A 23,495-nucleotide genomic window follows, 5' to 3' on the forward strand; every position below is an offset into this window, starting at 1 on the left:
GACCAAGACGAGAGATGCTGTTGCTATCTATACACAGTTCTACATACTGGCTAGAAGCTGATTGATATACAAGTTCGTAGCTACTAGCTCGAGCTCAGCGATGCAGCACTCGAGCATCATTCAACTAAATCGTAACGAATCCCTGCTTGAATGAATATACTTACTCGGGCTTTCTGCTTTCTGTGGATGTGTCAATCTGATACCCCATATTCAGTATTCCGTATGATAATACTATTAGTATGCTACATATATATCGAATGACAGGTCCAATCAAACTAACCCAACAATGAATAAAAGGTAATAAGGAAAGTAATGACTCGAAAGTAATATTTATATAAACATGTAGATAGTTGGTGCTCATGTACAAAATGCTCTCTCTTCTTTTCCCACAGAGCCAAGTAAAGTAGTAGTAGTAGTCACACACAGTTCAGACCGGGGAGGAATATGTATATAGAGACATGGAAAGAAAAGAGGAACAAAAAGAGATGAAGTGAGTGACGGGATAGATAAAATAAACAAATGTCTCGCTCAGGATACTTGAAAACTAAGCATACAAATCCCAGATTGATGCTCGAATTTGAATCCGACTGTATGATGAGAAGGAATACCGTGAAAGGGGAGAATGTGACCGCCCTAAACACCGCAACTCGCTGACAAGACGAGGAAGGAAAATAGAATGGAAAAATCGAAATTTGTGGTAACGAGGGACGTATGGGATGCTCATGTCACCATACAATGTGAATATAGCTTGATGCTTTTACCCGAATTGTGTAGAGATGGGGTTGTTGCTTTTCCGGGTCGGCCTTACAGCTCACTGTGGACTACTGCTTGGTCCGCTGCAGGCTGGGACCGCCGGTCGAGGAGGATCTTCTCGAGAGTATCGAGCCTTTCGCGCGTAGTGCGAATAGCATGATCCATCTCGAGGTCGGACATCTTTTCTTCGTTGACTTTGCTGGCCAGCGCACGTTCGCTCTGGACTTTGCGAGAGTATTGCTGGGTCCGAGAGCCCGTCGACCGACTGACGGTGGGTATGGCTAATCCGTCCATGCCAACCCTGTCTTCTAGCCAGCTCCAGAGCTCGCTTTCTTCCCGGCGCCACATTTCCTCATAGGCGGCCAGGCGTTGGGGTAATGAGTAACCAGGACATCCGATATCGTGGGATACCACGGATGGCTGAGACGGGCGTCGGAAGAAGAGCAAAAAGAGCAGAAGGCCGGCCAATACAATGGCGACGTTTCCGCTCAAAAGAGGCTTGAGTATGTCCACAACAGGCCCAAGCACTCCATGGAGCGGCTCCAAACCTCCCCAGGAATTTGCCTGCTGTGCTCGTTCCTCCTCGGCTGCTTTGGCAGCGGCAGCCGCCGCCTCTTGAGCGACCTCGCTCTTCTTGCGCCGGCCCTTACCCTTGCTTTTACCGCCGCCCGTGCGGCCACGAGGAACAACAGCAGCTTTGAGGGCAGCAACCAAGTCGTTTCCAAACGCAGTTTGACCGTCAATTGCACCCTTTTCAATGGGACCTGCTTTCTGTTAGCACAGCTGTTGTGGGTCATTCGACGCAGTGGACCTACCCTTGAGCCAACTCTTTCCTGACCACTCGATGGTACACGTCATGAGGAATCGTGTCTGATTGTTCGGCGCCCATGTGAAGAGATACTTGGTCTTGGTCAAGAAAACATTACCGCTGGGGACATCCGGTGTCTGGGTGCCAAGAGTAACAAGCACGGCCTTTTCCAAGTCAAGGAAGTCCAGCGTCTCGGTACTAATGCACTTTGTCTGCTTGGGACCAATGGATCCGTTTAGCGGCTTGATATATGAATAATTCCGTGTGCGGCTGTCGTTGGTGAGACCCTTGTTTCCGGTTTCAAATTGGAGCTCTCCCGATTTTTGATTTTCGACAAGGAACTTCGTCATAAAAGCGCCAGATTGCGCTCCAAACACATAAGAGTAGACCTTTCCGAGAGGCGCTGGGATTACATCATCCTTTACTACCTTATCGTATTGGCCCGCAGGGTCAGTGTACTCTGTGGGAGGATGAGTTGGCGGGCCAGGGAAGTCAGTGTCACCATCAGCGGGTGAGCCCGCCTTGCTGCCTTTGCCATCACCGCTGGAGTTGGCTCCGGCCTGTCCAGCCCCATTGGCATTGGCAAGAGCGCCCGAAGCCTTGCGGCTAACAGGCTTGGTAGGTAAGGACTTGTCACTCCCGTTGACGCTGGCGCCGGCAGCCTCGAAGAGGCTATCAGCATTGTCGCCTTCTTCGTCCTCATCGTAAATCTCGTCTTCTTCCTCGCTCTCATCATCGCTTTCACCGGCCTTCTCAGTCTTATCTCCTGTACCATCCGTGACCCTGGTTCCATTGGCAGAGCTCTTGAGAGACGGGTGGTTGATTTTCCAAATATTAACCATGAGATCATAGGTAGACTCTCGACTGAGAAGACTGCGGAAGGTATGCCGAGCATGTAGCGTCTGGATAGCTATGGCGTTCGGGAACACCATCGCAGTGGACTCCTTTTCTATCGCCACCACTTCGTCAAAGCTGATTACCAGGGTGGTCACCCAGCCCAGAATATTACTGGAAAAGCAGATGTGGCCTTCTGAAATGTAAATTCGACCAGCTAGGATGATCTCTCGTTGCAAGGCACAGCTGTAGTCCTCGATCAGGTAATCGTCTTCGGGTACACTGCGGAACAGTTGATGGAAGTCTCTGTTTCGCTTTTTGCTGGCAACAGCAAAGCCAGTCAGGCGGGGCATGCTGGCATTGGCAGCCGGTGCACCCAAGGCAATAGCACTGGCGCCAATTGCACCAAGTGTCGATGTAGTTGCTGCTGAAGACCCACGGTGCCGGCGCCGGGCAAGCCGGCTTCGCACGCTTCCGCTTCGATAGGGCCGAGTATGACCGATCTCCCCATCGAGTATACTGCCGCTGGGTGGAGTTTGGTCGCCAGCGCCCTCCTTCGTAAAAGAAGCACTGGACTGTAGGTCCAGGCCGTCATCTGTCGAAGGGACCAACGACGTCTCCGAGGGCTTTTCGTAGGCCATTGTGACTGCTCGGGCTGCACGACTATCCTCAAGCCTGGCTGCTTCTTCATCACGTTGCGATACTTTGCGCTTCTCCAAGGGCAAGTCTGGTTTGGTAATCACAACGCCATCCGGCGTGGAGACAGAACCACCGGGAGGTATGGCGATATCCAGATGGCTAAAATCCAGGTCTCCAGATCCCAGAGTATCGACGGCCAATGGCTTTTTCTCTTCTGCTTTATTGTTGATGGGCTGGCTGGGGCCTGGCGCTCCCTCAGCAGAAGGCTGGTTCTCAGATTCATTCAACCCTCCTTGTGCAACATTGCGACCCTTTGACTGAGAGTTAAGACTACTGCTCAGAGTCGAGGCTGCGTTCTGTGCGGCAGAGAAGACGGATGAGAAGAACCCGGTTTGCATGGGGCCCGGTGATTTTGCGCTCGCTTTGGTCTCTTCAATCGTCGGTCCTATCGCGGATATGGAGTTCGACAGCTTGCTGGGCTTGTGGCTCGCAGCGGAGGCGGATCGCACACGCCGGTGGGATATCATGTTCCCCGAAGGGCTGACAATGATACCGGCGGGTGAATCTTTCGAGTGGATAGAATCAGGCGACCTAGTCACGTCTGGCGAGGTGAAAAGCCTAGGAAATTCGGTATTCGGGGTGGGAGGAGTTACGGTGGTCTGCGGGTGCGGAATGGCGGTATGCGGGGGTGTTCTCGGAGCGGGAATTTCTAGAGAAGGGAGAGGCTTGTCTTCCTTGAGATCGGTGCGAATGGGAGCTGGCAAAGGCGGGGGCGGTTCAGCAATAACAGTCTGAGCTCTCTTCGCTGATAAGCTGCCTCTTCTACTGCTTTTGGAGCTAGAAGTAGATTCTGCTCGATCGCGGTTAGAGGCTTTCTTATCCGGGTTGGAGCCGAAGGCGTTCTTGAAGCGACGTCCGGGCGAGATGCCTCGTTTCTTCCCGCGGTCCGATGGCACGTTTAATGAAGAGCCATGTTGGCTAGGCGGTCGCTCCGTCTCCTGTTGCGACTCGGGGGCGGCAGCTTCCGCGTCGCCTTTCCCATCTTCTTCTGTCTCGTCTACCGATGTGGTCCTTATAAGGGGGGAGGATGAGGTGTAAAAGCCAGCATGGGAGTTGTGAGACGTAAGAGGGGGTGTTCTTTAGGACAATCCACGTTAGACATCACTTGACTCGCCGATGGCGTACTGATGGAATGGGGACACATTAACTCACCTGTCAGGTTCGGAGTCGTCCGTCAGCAAGTTGACAGTGTCATGGTCCGGGGGGCTCAGGTTCTCGTGGCCGACTGATGAGGTGGTGGAAAGGCCGTCGCGCGACTCTGTTGAACGACTCTCCTGGACATCCTTGCTACTCTCTGTCTCCAGCTGGGTGGACGATTCATCGGACTGCTTCTGGTTCTTTTCCTTCTTCTTCTTCCGTCGAGCGGCCAAAAGCTTCGAAAATCCGCTGGAGCCTGCCTTGGCGGAATCAGCCTCGCCGGCTTGCGACTTGGGTCTGTCGGAGGTTGAGTCGATTGAGGAGCGCCCATTGCTGCGGGAAGAGCTCCCCATGGTCTCCAGATCAACCGGAGTGGTCTTGGTCCGATTCACTTTGCTGATGCTGGGTATATCGGTTTCTGGAACCGGCGGGGGATCGGGGATCGGGTTGGCCTCCATGCTGGATGAGCGAATGGAGGAGCGGGGGGTGAGGGGAGGACGGGTAGAGGCAGAAACGAAAGTGAATGAACAATTGATTTAGAGTTCAAGGGGATGTTGAATAGCAACGGCAGTGCGCATGCTAGAGGTCAGAACCGGTCGACGTCTCTAGCAATGCATTGTATGTAGAAAGTAAGGTAACGTCAGCAGAAAAGGAGGGTCGTAGAGGGGAAAGATGGGTCTAACTGCGTCTAGATGGTCGCAGAGCCCGCAGCATGTCCTTCCTCTCACTTCCCTACTGCTGAAGAATTTAGGGGAGAAGATAAGTTAAGGAAAAAGAAAATGGGGGGTGGGGTGGGGAGAGGAAGGGGTAAAGATGACGATGAGGAGAAGGAAAGCGAAACGAAGGCGCTTCGAAGTGCAACTCCGCAAAGCTGCCAGACAATCGACAGTAACGGAGCATTACCGCCGGTGACCTTCTTCCGCTCGTATTTCTCCGCTGGGGGGGAGGTATATCTACAAGGTGGATTTCCGATCGGCAGGGATACTATTACGATAAGGGATTCTTCTGTGGCTGTAAAAATATATATACTCTGTCCTCTTTCCCCTTGACTTTCCTTCTAGATCTCTGAAAATTAATATATCTTAATCGCGATGGTGAAACTTGCCAGTGCTGCAGCTGGTTAATTATAGAACTGCGGCGGTGCCGGAGCTGTCACACTGTATGCGCCAGTGTATTACGGTCACAACCATACCACGATCCGGAATCAGGGGGTTGCAGCGGTAACAGTGCGGTAGATGCTGGTAGTGGATAGTAGGGGAGAGTACTTATTGGTACTTGCGGGACTGGTTCCATGGGTGGTAATGTTACCGTCCCATTGGTACCACCGCGTGATCTGCCCGAAGCGGTGAGGGGATGTCGTCACCAGCGATAGTCCTTCTTCGGCCCTTATCTGAATGTCTTAATCGTTTCTTCTCCGATCATATTCAACTCATATTCACTCGCTTTGGGAGGGTGGCTTGTGGTAGTCCACACCGGAAATTTTACTTCTCTTTTGAGACCTCCACAGCCATGGAGACTGCTCCCCTGACCTTGGTAAGTCTTCTTGCGCAGCATCAAGCGTTGTATCCCGCCTGACAGACCCCTTCGGACAAGGCTCATACCCACGCTCGCAATGCAGTTCTCGAGACTCGCAAGTCGAACCCCGTAGCAGCCAGCGAGGAACATGATCTTGCTGCGGGAGAATTTGCCACTGCAGCCCAGAATAGCTCGGATAAAGAGGTACGTCTATGACGCATCGCTGCATCTACACTTACACTAAAGCGCTGGCTCATTTCCTCGACTGCACAGGCTCTGCGGACCCTCCACTTGCTTGAACAACATCACAAAAAGCTAGCCCAGATCCTCCGTTTCCAACATGAGAATCCCCAAAGCAGTGCAGGCCCCGGCGCAGCTGCCCAGCTCTCTACAGAGTCGGGGGCGAGAGCATCCACCACCACTGATCCCCAGCATATCCCACGGCTATCCGGACACCCTCGTCTACCGTCGAGAGAGTCATCCTCCATCGCCAGCAACCTAGCATCCGCACGAGGAATTCCCGCATACCGCGCCTCTCCGGCATCGCCAACAATCGCTCCTCAGCAAGCCGGGGCCAAGATGACCGACGGCCCAAGCAAGATCCGAACAAGCGAGTCCCGACTACGAGGCACCGCACAGATGCAAGGGATGAGGGAGCGCGAGCGCGAGCGCGAGCGCCACCGCACATCAACTTCCGCTCGACAACCCTGGATCCCGCCAACACCCAGCCCAACGGACGTCACCTCACAGCAGTACGCGCCAGCGGAGCCCTCAGAGCCATCCCGCACACGAGCCTCCCTCACCGAGGAGCCCTTCCAAAAGTTTTATTCCACCTTCGAAGGACTCATCTCCAAGATCTCCGCACCCCTAGCCTTCGCCGGCCTCCCCCTAGGCACCGATCCATCCTCGCAACCCTCCGCCAGCCGCAAATCCGCCCCGGACACCAAAACGGACCGCTACAACGCCGTCCCCGACCGCTCCGCCGAACCAGACATCAACAAGCTCTTCTCCCGCGCCGCCCTCCAGGCCATCAAAGACAACACCGGCGGAGCCAGCGGCGGAACCGGCAGCGCCGCCGAATCCTTCTACGTGGTCCCCACCACCGGCGGCACCGTCTCCTACGCAGGGATCCTGACGCGGGCCGAGAAAGAAGCCCGAAGAAGCAGCTTCGAAGACGCCGCCGACGAAGACTTCGTCGACGCCCGCGAGACCCCTCCATCCCCGGAACTCCGCCAAAGCCTCTCCGGCGCAGCAGCAGCACCGATGGGCAGCAAAGCTACATCCCGCACCCCCACCAGTCAGAGCGAGAAATTCTCCCGACTCACCCAGAATTCGAAAACCATGGAAGAGCTACAAATGGAGAACCAAGCCCTTCGGCATCTATCAGATACTCTCTCCAAGCGACTACACATGTGGGAAGTCAACGCCCAATCCAGCTCCATGGCGCTGCAACAATCCCTACGAGCAATGCATCATACTCAGAATGTCCCATCCTCAGACCCTCATAACCAATCGCAAGTTCCTTCCCCGGTTGCAACTACCGGTGGCGGCAGCGCCGGGATCTCATCCCCTCCCGTCCCAGCAACAGACTACGACCAGCGCATCAAGGAACTAGAGGAAATGGTCCGTCGCGGCGAGAAAGAACTGGGTAAAGTCGGCCGCGAGAACGACAAGCTCCGCGATGTGCTGGGAAGGTACAGAGAAAGATGGGAGAAGTTAAAGGAGGGAGCGAAATCCAGACGTGCCGGTGCGGCTGGTACTTCTGCTGCTGCCACTACTTCCGCTGGTGGCAGTAGTGCTACAGCTAGACCAGGCAGCAGTAGCAGACGATCGAGCACGCAGCAGGGAGTAGTGGATACAGAGGACGGGTCAACGAAAGCGGGGGGCGGGGAGACAACAACGACAACAGAGAATGCAGACACTTCGAATGGTGAGCGGGAGGGGTCTGATTAATCATCTCCATATCTTTACGACTATTATTATCCTGGGTTTTGTGAGAGAGATGAATATCTCTATATGAATGCTTATATACTATGTCCTGTCATTATTAGCCATAAAAGCAAGCACACGAAGTGAAATGATGAACTGAATTTTATATATTCACCACAAACATATCATCCACTGCCTATCACTACTTCATACTACATCATAGTACTACTAAACAACCCAAAACGCCGCCCTCCCCCTAATATCCACCGAACTACTCCCAACCAACACCCCAAACTCCCCCTTCTCCACCACATACTCCATCTTCCCATTCCACAGCCCCAAATCCTGTACCTTAATCTCAATCTCGACCTCCACACTCCCCCCAGCAGGAACAACCACCTTCTCAAACCCCTTCAACAACCTATTCGGCACCACCACCGACGCAATCTCATCAACCACATAAACCTGCACGACCTCCGTCGCCTCCCTACTCTCATCCAAATTTCTCACCTCAACACTAACAACCACCGTCTCACTACTTGACACATTCGTCTTACTCAACCTAACATCCCCATACTCAAAGCTCGAATAACTCTTCCCATACCCAAACGGATACACAGCGTGCGGATCGCCCAGGACATACTGATGTCCGAAGTCCAAGGTCCCGTTCGGGTAGGCCTGTCCGGCGTCGCCGATGTTTCGTGCTGAGTTCAGGTAGTCGTAGTAGATGGGCAGGTCGCCGACGTAGTGGGGGAAACTGACGGAGAGTTTTCCGGATGGGTTGTAGTCTCCAAAGAGGATGTCCGCCAGGGCGTTGCCGCCTTGTTCCGAGGGGTAGAATTGTTGTAGCAGCGCGGAGGTGCTGTTCGCGATCCAGGTTACGTCTGTGATGGGCTTGCCGCTGGAGAGGACCACGATGGTTGGGATCCCGGTGTCCCGGATTGCCTGGATTAGGGGGCCTTGGGCGCCGACGAGGGCGAGGGAGTCGAGGTCGACGTGTTCGCCGGTTCTGGGTTGGGGTTAGTGGTGGATGGGGGATAGGGTAGGGTTGGGGGATGGGGGAAGGACGTACGTGGCGTTGTAGTTCTCCCATAGTTCGGTCTGGTCGCGAGACCAGGTGCCTACGACGACGATGGCCACGTCGGATTTCTTGGCTGCTGCGATGGCTTCGTCGAAGCCTGACTCGTCGTTGCTCCACCGTTCGCAGCCTTGCGCGTAGTTGACCGTCGCGGCGTCGCCGACGGCGGCTTTGATGCCGTCCAGGGGAGTGACGCCGCGCCATTGGCTGCCGTAGATCACGTAGTCGCCGTACTGGGTGGGTTAGCTTGGTGCTTTTTGTGTTGGTTGCATGGGGGATAGTCTCACGTTCATGAATCCGTGTGCTATATGCCCGATGACGGCGATGCTACCGCTCTTCTTCAGGGGGAGGGTCTCGTTGTGGTTCTCGAGCAGGACGATGGACTCCTTGTCGAGGGTTCTCGCGAGCTCGACTGCCTCGGGGCTGTGGATCAGCTTGTTCCATTCGGATTGAGGAGCTGCAGGGTAGGGGTTCTCGAAGAGGCCCATTTCGAACTTGGCTCTGAGCACTCTGGAGACGGCGGTGTTGACGACCTCGATGTCCAATTTCCCGGACTCGACGAGCTCAGGGATCTTCTGGTAGTTGCTATTGCCTGTTAGCTGTGTTGCTACGCCAGATGTTTGGGGTACTCACAATGAACCTCCGCCCATCTCGACGTCGTTGCCCGCGGGCAGGGCCTGGGTTGTCACAGCCTCCATATCGATGGGAGAGCTTCTACAGAGCTTGAAGGCTGTGCACAGTCTGTCTGTGGCACCGGAATCGCTGATGACATAGTAGTCGTAGTTCCATTCTTCTCTGAGGACCTTGGTGAGAGTGAACCAGTCGGCCACTGCGGGGATACCGTCATATCTAGGACCTGTGAGTTGATAGCCGACAGTCGTTGATTGTAGTGACTTACGCGTGGTAGGCGCTCATGATACTCCATGCACCAGCATCCACGATGGCTCTCTTGAAGGACGGCAGCCAGCTAGACTGTGTTAGGTGCTGGTTCTTCAGAAGGTAAAATGCACATACGTTGAGCGCAGGTATCTCTCTCCTCCTTGGACAGGCGCAGTGTTCAGACCCTGTTCAGGCAAGCTATATCCCACGAAGTGCTTGACAGTGGCGGAAACGTTCAAGCTCTGCAGTCCTACGATATAGTGGTAGGCCATTTCACCGGCAAGGTAAGAGTCCTCTGAGAACGTCTCCTCAACCTGTGATCGACTATCGTCAGCCAGTCATCATCGCTGGAGTATTGCAGTTCTTACCCGACCGTATCGGAGTTCGCGAGCCAGATCGGCCAGCGGCGCAAACAGTTGTGTAGTACCAATAGCACGCGCCTCTTGCGCAATGAGTCGTCCCATTTTCTCAACCAACTATTTACGGAGTCAGTCTCAATCGCAGGTGGCATGCAGCAACAAACATACTTTTCTGTTGAAAGAACAGGCGTATCCTATCGGGGAGTTGTAGATCGTCGCATTCTCGAGCAGGAAGCCATGAATACCTGTAGATAGCCACCATGGATTAGCATAGGCACCCAATTTGGTAAGGAGGTAAGCATACCCTCAGTTTGAACAAGAGCAGGAATCCCCAGCGTCGTATTTTGCAGCAGGTAGTCTTGGGCTCTCTTGATGTTGGTTGCAAGCCAGTCCCAGGGAACAGCATATCCGACTACCAACATTAGTCGCCTGTCTGCTAATATTCATAGAAACTTCATACTGTAGAATGCACCAGCCTTCATCTCCATATTCTCCACCAATCCGGTGTAGTTGAAAGCCCCAGTTGTGCTGTTCATCCAGTTGCCGATGTCGCCTATACCATCAAGCATTAGCCATTGCAATGAGCACAATTGCAAGCAAGCACAACAATCAATTGCTCTGACACTCATAGATCTACACGTCTCCAAGAAATGGAACATACGCACCCTGCATCAATTGACCCATCTTATCTTCAATAGTCATGCGACTGAGAAGATCAGAGACTCGCGCCTCCACAGGCGCATGGGGATTCTTGTACAGAGGTCTGGAGACATTCTGCACAGCCAGAGCCCCAGACCCAAGCTGAAGGAGCAAAAGCGCCTTTGCGAAAAGACCGGCCACCATGATGGCTAAGTGAAGAGCCAATGATCTGCTCTTCCAGCTCCTTGGGTACGAGCGAGCTTATGCAGGTAGACAAGCAGGCAGATATTGGGGGAAAGGACAGAAGAGGAAGCTCAAGGGGGAGATCCCCCTCGGTATTTAACATCATGCAGCCAGCATATGATGTCTAGCGTGCAGACCAAGCGGAGCTCCCGACAACCAGAAAAGAAAAACAAGAAAAGGAAGAAATTCAGCGATCAGACTAAGGATTGCCATCGGCAGCGACGGACAAGGACTCCGTTTAATTTAGGCTGTGCTCATGCGATCCATTCGGAGATGAGGCCAGTACCCATGGGGCCCGGTAAGTAGTGTTGGGGAGCGTGGAGAAGCAGCAACGAATGAGGGAGCATGATGCATGAATCGGAAGCTGAAGGCGAGCCAGCTGACTGGATATTGGTCAAGTCCCACGATACTTTAGATTGGCAGTCGATGGAGTAATTTCCCAGGATGGGAGGTGTACTCCAGGAGGAGCACGGGTAAATTCAGGACGATGGCAAGAAGGAGAGGGGTAAGCAATCTTGGGAAATGACTCGGAGATGATCCATGCAGCAGACTAACAGCTGCTAGTTAGCCCTAGTTGGCCAGGGTGCAGGGGATTCGGTGCGGACTTGCCGGCTGCTTGCTGCCCTTTCTCCACCTATTGTCGTCTTTCCTCGGACCAGCAGGCCTGCAAAGTGCAAAGTGCAAGGATGGAACTAAGGCCCGTCCCGATATTGATGGAATGCCCGCGGGGTGGGCCAGCTGAAGAAAGCCTTGGATATGGGTTCCACCTGTTGGACACTAGCAAGTCTCTAACACAAATTAAATATTGTCACTGGCCTCGAGCTACCGGAAATACAACACACATTCGCTTCTGAAATTCTATTAAACAACTATATAGTCGAAGAATGCTAATGCTCGCAGTGGTATGAGACAGCCTCCACCCCCGAATTATCTATAGGAAAACAAACGTATGTACTAACATTCGGTGTGAGCCAGTCACCGTCAAAAGCTCAAATTACGCCCGCGTACCTGCGCCGGTACTCTGCCCGTCTTGGTTCCCCTGCGACTCGACACCGTCTTCACCTTCATTCTCTCGGATGCTCGTCGTAGCCTCCGACCCTCTGTTCGCCCCCGGTTTGTGGAGAACGCCACCCAGCCAGGCGAGACCACCACTCCACGAGTCACTCAGACTGCGAAGCCGCGAGAGTGAGGTGGTGTTGTCTTCATGCTGGTTGATGGGACCGTCCTCCGAATCAACAGCAGGTGTGAGATCCCCAGTGCTTACTGGAGCAGTAGCAAGGGCACCAGTCCCTGGAAGCCGACTGTGGGAGAGCGGGAATCCAAGGTCATGAGCGTTCTCAACATCGCCATCCACCTCGTACTCGCCACCTCTTGCGTCTCCGTTACGCTGCCGAGTAAATCCTTCCAATACTGTTGTGCTCAACTGTTTCCTCCGGTCCATCCGGTGGTGTAGTCTTCGTCCTTTATTGGGACTAATCTCGCCGCGGCGTAGTGTCTCCGCTACTACCGCACTAAAGCCAGCCGAGATGGTCGGCAGAAGAGGACCAGGTGAGAATTTTGAAAAGGAGTTGCGTAGATGCCGAGCGGGCGGCGTCTGCGGGACAATCGCTTTCCGAACGTTCGACTGAGTCCGTCCATGTCCCGAAGTTGGGCCTGCCGACTCATCCTCGGCACCAGGAGCAGGGGGGAAACGAAGGAGAAAGGGTGAATCGTGTGCTGTAAGCTCCGACTGCGCCGGGGGTGTAGAAGGGCGATGGATCGGTGGTTCAGTATTGGGAGTTTGGATGGCCGACTCTAGAGAGTCTGCCCATGGGTTCGTCAAAAGCGAACGAGCATGCATAGGCGAGGAAGGCTCCGAGGAAGGTTCTTCAAGCAACTCAGCGGTCAGCGAGCCGCGTGGGGAAGATGGCGCAGCCGATAAGACGCCCCTAGGTGTCCGCTGGTCGTCATCCACGTCTTCGATGCCCTGACTAAGGAGGGACCCCGAAGGAGACTGAAGATGATCACCTGCCGGGGTACGAGCTTTTCGTCCTGCCTTCTGGGCCCGGGCTTGTGGAGCAGGGGGGGATAGATCGACCCTATCTTGATAACGGTCGGCGCCCAACAAGCCGATAGCCTCCTCTTCGTCGTCGATGGAGAAGGTAGACTCGTTGTCTGCGCGTACACGGCCGCTGGTAATACAGTAGACCCCCATAAACGTTAAGACACAACCACCCACAAATTTGCATGCACGCTCAGCTGTGTAGGACTCGAAGTCCCGATACAGGACAGCGCTTCCGGTGATCACGGAGAGAGTGAAAAGCACAAACTGTGTTGGAATGACTTGAGTCGAGTCAAACCGTTGCAGAGCTCGGTTGATGTACCGGATCTGCATAAGAGCACTGAAAACAAGGACGAAGACTAAGAGATAGGTGACTGGGAATGTAATGACGTGCCAAAGTGTAAACGATAGCAGGGATGAGACACCTTTGGTCGACAAAGCAGTATATCCACCTAGTCAAACAGTAAGCAACGATCCACCAGAATATCATTAAAGGGACCATGTGTACGTACCAAACAATGCCACCAAGCCGACATCGATCAGGATCGATCGCGATCCATACTTGCCGCTTGCCCACATGAGCCCGACAATAAGCGCAGCGGAAACACCCAAGTACAACTCAAACTCCCAGCGCGTAATCATCTCCCAGATATCATGGGGGCCGATCTTCTCTTCCGACGAATTTGCGCTGAGGACAACCACCACCGCTCCCGCGATCGCGATAAGAACTCCCCACAGGTCACGCTGTCTGAATTTCTCCTTCAGCATGAATGGCGCAATAACGCAATTGGATATAAGGGCAACAACGCCGAGCGGTGACACAATAGACGCCGGAGCAAATCCATAGGCCATGAAATTCCCGACCTCGCCAAGTGACATGAGCACGATTCCCACCCACCAGTACGGCGACCGAAGATACGATTTGCGGCGCAAACGCTCACTCCCCGACCGCGCAGTCCGGTCGGATACCATGGAGTCCTGCATATGATCCTGTGAGTCTGTCTCGTCGTCCCTGTAACGACGGGTTCGTCCGGAATGGCCGCGGGGTTCTTCATAATGATCGGGCTCAGACGTAGGAGATTCATCCCGGTAACGACCCGGTCGAGACGCACGATGTCTTCCTCGACTTGCGTCTCCGTCGAAGTCCTCGCCATCGATAGATCCATACGCGCCAGAGTTGTCATGTCCATGGTTCGCACGCTTCCAATCCAACTCGTGTCTCAACTTGTCCTGCTCCCACTCCTTATCGATACGAATGTGAGCATAGCGCTGGATGTTGAGCGCCAGGGAAATCAACACATTGCCCGCCAGCGCAGTCACAATTCCAATCAAGGAGGACCATTCGTGCATTCCTCCGCCACTTCCACCATCGCCATTGTCAGACCCGGGACTGGACGTGAACGTCGGAGAAGGCTGGGACGAGGAGGGGAAGTAGTGATACGGTGTGGGTGTCGGCGTAGGAACAGCGGAGGAGGCGAGCGCGGTGAGCAGGCCTGCTGCCAGGGGCACCTCTTGCAAGTAAGCCATCCGCAATAGGAGGTTGACTCAAGGGTATGCCGGGCGCAGGTAGGCCTGATTAAAAGGCGAGCGCGGGAGTGAAAAGGAGGTCCCGACTGATCCGCCGCTATAAGGTTGTAGGATTGCGGAAAGCCTCCGATGTCGACAAACCGGCACGAAAACTGGCGGCCGACTGACTGTAACGAAGGGTAGTCTTCCGGTAGTCGTCACAGCATATATTCCTTCAGATTGTTGGCATCAGCTTCTTGGGGGGCAGGGGTTCATGCTGCTGTGAGCCACGACATTCTGTATCCCCTAAGTGACAAAAACCAAGCTCGGGAGTCTTCGTTCACCAGCGAAAGGGAAGAGACTCCGAAAGGCACCACAAGCAGTAAAATGAGTGCAGACGCTCGTCATCCGCGAGCGAGGACCGACAGTGGTTAAGTGCACGGATGTAGAGAATAAGATTGGGGGGAGGAGGGATGGGGGGATTCTGGGAGAGAGAGAGAGATGCCGAGAGAACCGGCGAGAGAGACTAGTCGCAGTCCCTAAACTCGGGCCTAAAATCCTTGGATACGACCAGTTCGCACGTGCGAGCCTGCTCAAGTTGGGAGAGTAAGAAATACCACGTATAAGCGCAGCATCGCGTGAGGTTTGCTGGGCAATCAAAGCCGGACAGGCTGCAGTAGTAGATTATCGAGGAGCCCGCGGCAGTCGTGGAATCATTGGCTTGCTCGCCTCCTCCAGATCAACGTCGAGTGGACGATCCGGAGAATGGACGACTTGCACATCCTGGCCCACCCACCAGCCCCTTCAACGTCATCGAGCAGGCTGTCCATGCCGCAAGTACACTTTCTACACAGCGGAATACACTTACTCGTTATGCACGATTATGTCTTACAGTTTCACAAGATTTACTGCCATAGGGTATCTCTGTTGTTTGTCTAACTCCGTTTAGAGGGCGGATGATTATTAACCCACTTTATCTGCCACGAAAGTTCATCACGCTCAACGCCGCCCTTGCTCCAAAAGTATACTGTGTACATGTCCTGAATCATGGCAGAGAGCGAATGGAACCGATTTTGATAATTTCCGATCGGTCGCAACACCTCACCGCTTTGCCCGCTTCTTATCCGGCCCCTGCTCGTTCTCATCATCGCTAATATCCCGGTAGATCGGCGTGGGCTGCGTCTCCTTCCACGCCTTGGTGAAGATTGGGTCCTTCTCAGCCTTGTCCGCATACTTAAGCAGAGCTTCCCGGGGATCCTCATCCCGCATCGAACTGAGAGGAATGTTCTCGCGAATATGCTTCTCATCCGGCTGCGATTTCGCAAAGGGTGTTTGTGCTGGTAGATGGGGTCTCCGTGGATCTCTTGGACGGCCTGACGCCGTGAGTCCGATGGTCGGGTGCCGGGCGGACCAGGTGGATGAACTGTAATGAGGCACCCCGTTGGACCCGACAACCACAGAGTCGCCAGAAATCCCCTGGGTGAGGTCCATGGTAAGGCTTGGGTCATCATCGATGTGTCGACGTTTCGGTGCCTTGGACATGATCAAGGCGGCACCCTTGGTAGACATATTAGGATTGTAAAGAACATGAGTTTCGGCGTTGGCCGAGCCGGTAATGATCTGGTTCATCTTCTCATGCCACAAAACACTGATAACGGGCGATCCTGGCGTAACGGGCGTGACCAGTTCCGGTTTCAATGTAGCTGGGTTCAAGATATGCAGGTGTCCAGTTTCCGAGCCCGTGAGAACATTAGCGGATGTAGGCGAGAATATAATATTCGACGACGGATACCGCGTGCTGGAAGGATGGGCGACCGTGGTGATAGGTTGCTTGAACTTTCTAGTATCCCATAGCTTAATAGTGTCATCTCCGCCCTTGGTAATAACAAGCCGTCCATCCGAGCTGATGTCGATGCCACTCGTCCAAGTGTCCTTGGTATGGGCATCTCTAATCTCTGCGCTTGGCCGAGTGTACGGCCCATTTCCGCTCCACATGAGCAAACTACCATCGAGCGCAGCAGCAACGAGAACATTAGGGCCACCCTGCTTGGGTGAACCCCATGCGACAGCGGTCATTTTGCTCCGACCAGCGGAACCCGCCATCTTTGATTTGTGCACAATAACCTCCTTCTGTGACCGACCGACATTGGCATCCCAGATGCGCACAGTACTATCTGTTCCTGCCGTGGCACAGAGATTCTCGTCGGTTGGACACCACACGCCGCCAGTCACCTCAGAGATATGACCCTTGGTGTTATGGAGATCCCTCAAATACATATCACCCTTCACAAATTCGGTAATCGTATCACCATCGCGGCTCAAAATCCTTGGCTGGGGTGTGGCCGAAACAACCATGACGTAGCTGGGGGACAAGGGATTGAAAGCTGCATAATGCACGGCATGCGCCTCCTGCGCAGCAGACTGCTTTTTGGCTGAAGGATCGACGGATTTGAATGCGCGTATGGTCGACGGGGTCATCGACGCAAAGTCGTGTAGCTTTATAGTACAATCGGTCGAGCCGGTGATCAGTCGCGAACCTGCGGGATCCACGGTCAACGTAGTCACTGCGCGGTCGTGTGTCTTGAGAACGAGTTCATGAGACACCGGGAACTCATCCTCATCGTCGGAATCGTCATCGGAGTCGTCGCTTCCATCATCACTCTCTGAATCGTTTTTCTGGTTCTCTTCCTCCGCCGCGGGCGTCGCCTCAGTCGTCGCCTCTCCTGTTATACCCGCTTTTTTGTCGTCGCCATCAGGGTTCACAGAGACTTCTGCGCGCTTGGTGCGATCAATCTGCGAGCTGACATCGGTTTTCTTTTCTTGCTTGCCAAAGCTAGTCGGAAAGAACTTCTTGAATGCCTCCTCGTCAAATCCGTCCATTATGGCAGCTGGTCTTGTGTCCTGGATGAAGTTTGGCGGAGATGACTTCAAATGCGATGGACGATGTCCTTATTGTTTGTAAGATTTGGCATATTTGCGCTGTTTGCGTAATGCTGTCACGTGGCGATAAGATTACACAGCCCTCGATAAGCAGTGGCTCGCGACGTCACCGGAGAATGGGTGAGACTGCTCCAGGTCAGCAGCATCTATAATACGCACGGACAGATAACATGCATGTGCAATTTTAAGGGCAGCGCCCGTGAAAACACTGCTTACAGGCCACCAAAGTGACCCGGTGCTACTATTGTAAAGATACACTAGGATAGATTCTTGACCTAATACCACCGCGCTACATCGGTTCAACTAGGGAAGATCTAAGTACAACATCGATATCTGCACGCCTACAAGTACAGTCCCTCCACTGGACCTCCGTCCTGCTTCGTCTTCATGATCCGCTCTCTGGCTGCGCGGAAGTCATCCATCTGCACCCGCATCCGGCGCTCTCTCAGCGCCATCAAACCAGCTTCAGTGCAGATAGCACGAATATCAGCACCAGAGAGATCATCCTTCTGGTTGATGAACTCGTCCAAGTCCACATCATCTCCGAGCGACATCTTGGAAGTGTGTAGGGTAAAGATCTTCTTCTTGGTGTTTTCTGTGTATGGTTAGCAATGTGGCACAAAGGCATAGTGCTGAAAGACTTACGGTCTGGGTTTTCGAAGAGAATCTTTCTGTCAATACGTCCCGGGCGGATCAAAGCAGGATCCAAGGTCTCAATCTTGTTGGTGGCCATGATGACCTTGACGTCACCGCGATCATCGAATCCATCAAGCTGGTTAAGAAGCTCAAGCATAGTACGCTGGATTTCTCGTTCACCACCCGACGTAGAATCATAACGCTTCGTACCAATCGCATCGATTTCATCAATGAAAACAATGGAGGGTGCGTGCTCAGCTGCAACCTGGAAGATTTGACGGACCAGACGAGGGCCATCTCCAAGGTACTTCTGAATCAGCTCACTACCAACGATACGGAGGAAAGTAGCACTGGTTTGGTTCGCGACAGCCTTGGCCAGAAGCGTCTTTCCGGTACCAGGGGCACCGTAAAGAATGACACCCTTGGGTGGCTTGATACCCATCTCCTCGTACAGCTCCGGGTGGAGCAAAGGAAGCTCCACAGACTCCCGGACTTCCTGGATCTGGGTTTCCAGACCACCAATATCGGCATATGATTCTGTGGGAGCTTTGTCGAGCTTCATCACTGATACGAGGGGGTCGGATTCTTCGGTGAGCACACCGACAACCGAGACCGACTTGTGGTGTAGAAGAATGCTAGCACCAGGCTCGAGAAGGTCCTTGTCAACGAACGACATGATCGAAACATAGTATTCCGGTCCAGTCGCGCTCGAAACGATGGCGTGGTCATCGTCAATCAGCTCTTCCAGGTTTCCGACACCCATGGGGCTGCCTCTCATGTCATCAACCCGGCTTCTCTCATCGGCGTTCCGATCCATGATGTCGAGATCATTACGGTTCGCCGAATCCAGCGCAGCCTGAGCCTTGGTCTTGCGCAGGCGTTCCATATTCTCCACGTACTCTTCCTCTAGCAACAAATGGTCGTGGACTCGTTGCATTCGGAGGTATCGTAATTTACATCGTGACGTTGGGAAGATGTCTGGAAGCTTGGAGGCAGTACTCGGGCCGGCAGCCTTGCGCTTCTTACGTCCGAGACGAGTCGTAGGCGGCGGAGGAGGTTCGTATCTGGGCTTGTCCTTCTGCAGAGAAGCGTAACGTAAGCCGGCTGCTACCTGACAAGAAGATCACGGAGAGTATAGCATACCTTCTTGTCCTTCTCATCTCTTCCATCGCCACCGGGGCCTCCGCCGATGTTGGACTGCTGGTTACCCTGTGATGAAGATTGGTCAGATAAGTGACATCAGGAGCCGACAAGAGCTGTCAACAAGGGCCAACGCCGGGCACCAACCATAGTCCGAAACTGTGAGAAGCAGTAGGCTTCTTATAGACAACCTATGCAGGGGTCTGGGGAATGTAACGAAGGAATTCGCGATGTGCGTGGATGGGGTGAAGAGATGGGGATGGGTGAAGGAGGATGGGGACGTGAAGCTGATGCGTTGCGCAGCTGGGAAGCTGTTGGTCGCCATCCGCTCGGGCCTTGGCGCCCGTCCAGCACATTTGGTGGCACGTGACGTGATCCGACATGGAAATACATGCCTTAGTGCCTGAGGTGCTGGTGGCCGATCCCTGAGGCATCTCCCGCAAGCCCCTCTTGGGATCCTCCGCCCAGAAGCCAAAAGTAGTCTGGCGCCAACCGAGCTGGGCCCGATCTGTACAAGATGTACTGGCAGCTCAGCTCTACTCCGAACCGTCCAGGTAGCCCGACGGGTCATTTCCCCTATATTGCTTCTATAACTTGTTCCTTATTTTTTTCCTGCGGAACATATATTTCCGCTGTCATTCATACATATTCTAGCCGATCCCATCCCGTGTCAGGGTTCGACGAAATTCCTGTGATCTAATCTTGTTCGATTGTTTAGCGCTCTTCCGTGATAGAGCGCTTACTTGCGCCCCGCCGAGAGCATTGATCCCCTCACTTTCGCCCATACTACAACAATCCTCTCTAGTCCACTCCCACCAGGTTAGGTGACCGCTGTTACAGATCAGTCGTTGGTCTCCAGCGTTTGTATTAATTGCACCTGCTCCAATACTTTCTTCTTGTCCTCAACCTCCCTGCTACAGACCACCTGCTGCACTTCCTCGCCCTCTCGGTACTTGGCTACTGTGAGGCTGACGAAGCTTTGACTATTGCCTCATAGTTCTTAGATCTTTTCTATTCTTATCCTTCAGCTGCTCAGACACTCCAAACCCACTTTTTTTTTATTCTTCAGAAAAGAAAAAATAAACACAAGCTGCCCGCTTTCCCGAGATTGTTCTTACGATGTCTGGCAATCGTGCGAGGCGTATCGCCAAAGAGATCGCCGACATTCACGCCGACACACAGTCGCAAATCACGGCTGAGCCACTGCACGGTGGTGAGGATCTCACGCATCTTCGGGGCACGTTCCCAGGGCCTCCAGGAACACCCTACGAAGGTGGCACCTATACCATCGACATCAAAATCCCCAACGATTATCCATTTCGGCCTCCCCATATGAAGTTTGTGACCAAGGTCTGGCATCCTAACGTTAGCAGTCAAACAGTGAGTCGCTCCAGTCATGTAAGGTTAGGTTAACCCCAGGTTTGCTAATGAAATGACTTGCCTAGGGTGCCATCTGCCTAGACACTCTTTCTACTGCGTGGTCACCGGTGCTCACCATCAAGTCTGCCCTTCTCTCACTGCAATCCCTGCTCAGCACCCCCGAACCCAAGGATCCTCAGGATGCCGAGGTCGCCACGATGCTCCTTCGGAGACCGCAGGAATTTGCACGGGTTGCTCAGGAGTGGGCTGTGATGTATGCAGGAGCTCCCAGAAGGCATGCAGGTGAAGGCAGTGGCGGTGTGACAGACGAAACTCTTCGACTACAGGAAATCAAGTCGAAAGAGGAGCAGGAACAAGAGGATTTAAGCAAGTATGTACACGTGCGTAGGACCAAACCTGCTCTGGCTAACCTTTCCGTGCAGATACGACGGCTACAACAAAGACTTGATCGACCGATTCTGTAACATGGGATTTGACGTTGACCGCGTTGTAGCCGCATTCAAATACTATGGCATTGATCGAATGGACGGGGAAGATTACGAGCTGGAGGAGGCGTACATGGGAGATATCACGGCGCGGCTCCTTGGTGAGCCGTAGTTGGGGTGATGTGTTTGACACACGGTTCGGATAGTTTAGATTTTGCAATAGCGACGGTGCTAGGCGATTCAGTCGGGTTTGCTCTCTTGAATCTTGAGACCTCTTCGCACAAACTTCATCAAGACAGTTTTCTTTCTCTATTCTCAAGTCAGAACCCAGGCTGTGATGACCCATGTTTAATATATCCATTCGCTTTCTACATCTTTCGGCAGCATAGCTCAAGTCAGGATACTATTAGCCTTGCATTAATTCACTCAATACTTGTATGACTGAAGGTACAGTGCCTTTCAAATGAAATAATATCTCTTTCTCTTTTATATGATCCAGGCAATCAGCAAACTGCAGTGGAGGTCTAATGGACGGAAGTACAGGCAGCGGGCCTATCGATAAGCACGTGGATATGCGGCAAAGTCCGCTGCAGATCAGCTTTGACTTTCCGCCGTCCCCAGAATCCTCGCGCAACAAGCACTTCCATCATTAGCTACGCATTTCGCGACAGTGAACTCACTATATAGCTGTCTTCCAACATGATCGAAGACGAAATATACCGGTCGTCCTCCCAGTTCCGACTGTGGTCCTTCACCGAAGCATCACTGAAGCAGTTACGAGCAACCACCAACTCCGTCGCGAGTGACCGAGTGCGAGCAGCTCTACGAAGGGCACAAGACGCCCGAAGATCAGCCACCTCCTCCACCACAGGGACACCAGCTCCCGGAAGTGATGCGGAGAATAAAGCAGCAGAAGAGAAGCAGATTGAGTGCTTGACTCCCGAAGAAGAGCAACAAGTGGTGGACTACTACTCCGAACAAATCATACAACTAGGAGAGAACTACAAACCACCACTTCCCACCATCGTGAGAGTACGAGCTTCCCCCCTACCCCATATCCCAGTCCCTCAAATCTCCCTCCCAATACTAACATACCCAACCCAACTCATAGGCCACCGCAATCCAATACCTCCGTCGCTTCTACCTCACCAACTCCCCGATGACCTACCACCCGAAACAAATCATGCCGTGCGCCCTCTTCCTCGCCACCAAAACCGACAACTACTACCTCTCCCTACGACAATTCGCCGAAGGCGTCCCCGGCCAAACCTCCGCCGACGACATCATCGCCCCAGAATTCCTCGTCATGCAAAGTCTCCGCTTCACCTTCGACGTGCGCCACCCCTTCCGCGGCCTAGAAGGCGGCATCATGGAACTCCGCGCCATATCCCAAGGCCAAGGCCAACCAGCACCACACCTCCAACCCTCCCAAACACCAGAAGACCTCCGCAGAGCTCTCCTCTCCCTTTCCCCTTCCTCCGCCACTGCAAACACCATGAACGACCGCATCTCCCGCGCCCACCACTCCACCCGCGAGATCCTCAAAGCCGCCGCCCAAATCACAGACGCCTACTTCCTCTACACCCCAGCCCAGATCTGGCTCTCGGCATTCCTCCTCGCCGATCGCCCGTTGGCTGAATTCTACCTCGACACGAAACTAGGCGGTCCCATCATATCATCATCTAACCATGACCAAAACCCCCTGTACGCCCTGCGCACGAAACTCCTCACCACCCTCGCAAACTGCTCCGCCCTCCTCCAAGCATACAAACCCTTCGCGTCCGACGAAGCCCGCATGAAGACCCTGAAACGCATCGTCGGCAAGAAACTTTACCATTGCCAGAATCCAGAGAAGGCCAATATCGCAGGCCAGAAACGCATCCCGGCCGCAGCCGCAGCCGCAGCCGCAGCAGCGGCAGCAGGCGAGTCAGGGACATCAGAAAGCGAAATGGAGCGTCTAGCAAAAAAGCGGAAGCTAGAGCGGGGAAATGAGACGACGAAAGATCTCTTCGGAGGGGAATTAGTCACGCAAAGGACGAAGGAGAGGCAGATGGAGGGTGATCAGCAGCAGCAATAGCAGCAATAAATAGCAGTAATAATGAACCTTATGGTTCAAGTATACTTTCTACACTATAGTTGTTATTATTATTGTTAGCTTTTTGGGGCGACGACGTCGGTGTATCGTTGTTTTGAGCGTGCAGATAGGCGCAATAGATGGAAAAGCATGTTATTGTCTTAGTTCTTCTTCATATTCAAAAAGAAAGTGAGTTAGGTGTTTCAGTTAGACCTGACAAATTATACTGTATATTGGAACATGTACTAAGTAGTCGACCTCTTAATAACTACTTATGCGTCCAGGCTTATATATTACGTACTAGTATAGTTACTGTAAGTAGGTACGACCACCTGGGTGAGTGTACATACTACCACCATTGGGCTCGGAGACCTTAATAGTTCAGGTATATGATGTATTTAGAGTTACGACACGAGGGAAACCATCCTACATGGGTATATATATATGTCTACGAAACTCTGGAAGTAAGTATAGCAAGGG

General features: G+C 53.3%; 8 protein-coding genes across 8 annotated transcripts; 3 read left to right on the forward strand and 5 right to left on the reverse strand.

Moving 5' to 3' along the window:
• Positions 1–582: 582 nt before the first annotated feature.
• On the reverse strand, positions 583–4,806 carry BO88DRAFT_178940 (GRAM and VASt domain-containing protein). The gene is made up of 3 exons (XM_025701720.1): positions 4,247–4,806; positions 1,569–4,171; positions 583–1,517 (listed from the first exon to the last, which is right to left on the reverse strand). The coding sequence occupies exons 1-3, from the start codon at positions 4,687–4,689 to the stop codon at positions 805–807; spliced, it is 3,759 nt and encodes a 1,252-aa protein (XP_025558232.1). The 5' UTR covers positions 4,690–4,806; the 3' UTR covers positions 583–804.
• A 934-nt stretch (positions 4,807–5,740) lies between these two features.
• BO88DRAFT_429505 (uncharacterized protein) lies at positions 5,741–7,699 on the forward strand (the record flags this gene model as incomplete). The annotated part of the gene is made up of 3 exons (XM_025709159.1): positions 5,741–5,764; positions 5,810–5,950; positions 6,020–7,699. 3 exons carry the CDS (start codon positions 5,741–5,743, stop codon positions 7,697–7,699), a joined length of 1,845 nt encoding a protein of 614 aa, XP_025558233.1.
• A 204-nt stretch (positions 7,700–7,903) lies between these two features.
• Positions 7,904–10,834, reverse strand: BO88DRAFT_397201 (putative beta-glucosidase; the record flags this gene model as incomplete). The annotated part of the gene is made up of 11 exons (XM_025705269.1): positions 7,904–8,684; positions 8,748–8,986; positions 9,041–9,338; positions 9,387–9,602; positions 9,652–9,720; positions 9,768–9,946; positions 10,001–10,108; positions 10,160–10,236; positions 10,296–10,403; positions 10,452–10,544; positions 10,657–10,834. The coding sequence occupies 11 exons, from the start codon at positions 10,832–10,834 to the stop codon at positions 7,904–7,906; spliced, it is 2,346 nt and encodes a 781-aa protein (XP_025558234.1).
• A 1,033-nt stretch (positions 10,835–11,867) lies between these two features.
• Positions 11,868–14,441, reverse strand: BO88DRAFT_351035 (DUF803 domain membrane protein; the record flags this gene model as incomplete). Its single annotated transcript, XM_025703524.1, has 2 exons — positions 11,868–13,366; positions 13,427–14,441. 2 exons carry the CDS (start codon positions 14,439–14,441, stop codon positions 11,868–11,870), a joined length of 2,514 nt encoding a protein of 837 aa, XP_025558235.1.
• Positions 14,442–15,335: 894 nt separating this feature from the next.
• Positions 15,336–17,353, reverse strand: BO88DRAFT_408391 (WD40 repeat domain-containing protein). Its single transcript, XM_025707698.1, has one exon. The coding sequence runs from the start codon at positions 17,298–17,300 to the stop codon at positions 15,522–15,524; it is 1,779 nt and encodes a 592-aa protein (XP_025558236.1). The 5' UTR covers positions 17,301–17,353; the 3' UTR covers positions 15,336–15,521.
• Positions 17,354–17,558: 205 nt separating this feature from the next.
• Positions 17,559–19,416, reverse strand: BO88DRAFT_179025 (proteasome regulatory particle base subunit RPT2). The gene is made up of 4 exons (XM_025701722.1): positions 19,284–19,416; positions 19,140–19,205; positions 18,006–19,074; positions 17,559–17,955 (listed from the first exon to the last, which is right to left on the reverse strand). The coding sequence occupies exons 1-4, from the start codon at positions 19,284–19,286 to the stop codon at positions 17,702–17,704; spliced, it is 1,392 nt and encodes a 463-aa protein (XP_025558237.1). The 5' UTR covers positions 19,287–19,416; the 3' UTR covers positions 17,559–17,701.
• An 839-nt stretch (positions 19,417–20,255) lies between these two features.
• Positions 20,256–21,113, forward strand: BO88DRAFT_419355 (E2 ubiquitin-conjugating protein UBC1; the record flags this gene model as incomplete). The annotated part of the gene is made up of 3 exons (XM_025708387.1): positions 20,256–20,516; positions 20,582–20,886; positions 20,939–21,113. The coding sequence occupies 3 exons, from the start codon at positions 20,256–20,258 to the stop codon at positions 21,111–21,113; spliced, it is 741 nt and encodes a 246-aa protein (XP_025558238.1).
• A 457-nt stretch (positions 21,114–21,570) lies between these two features.
• Positions 21,571–23,228, forward strand: BO88DRAFT_438675 (TFIIH complex kinase subunit CCL1). The gene is made up of 2 exons (XM_025709675.1): positions 21,571–21,973; positions 22,053–23,228. Exons 1-2 carry the CDS (start codon positions 21,641–21,643, stop codon positions 23,016–23,018), a joined length of 1,299 nt encoding a protein of 432 aa, XP_025558239.1. The 5' UTR covers positions 21,571–21,640; the 3' UTR covers positions 23,019–23,228.
• Positions 23,229–23,495: the final 267 nt, after the last annotated feature.

The sequence above is a fragment of the Aspergillus vadensis genome, assembly GCF_003184925.1.
Source record: "Aspergillus vadensis CBS 113365 unplaced genomic scaffold BO88scaffold_30, whole genome shotgun sequence".
NCBI lineage: Eukaryota > Fungi > Ascomycota > Eurotiomycetes > Eurotiales > Aspergillaceae > Aspergillus > Aspergillus vadensis.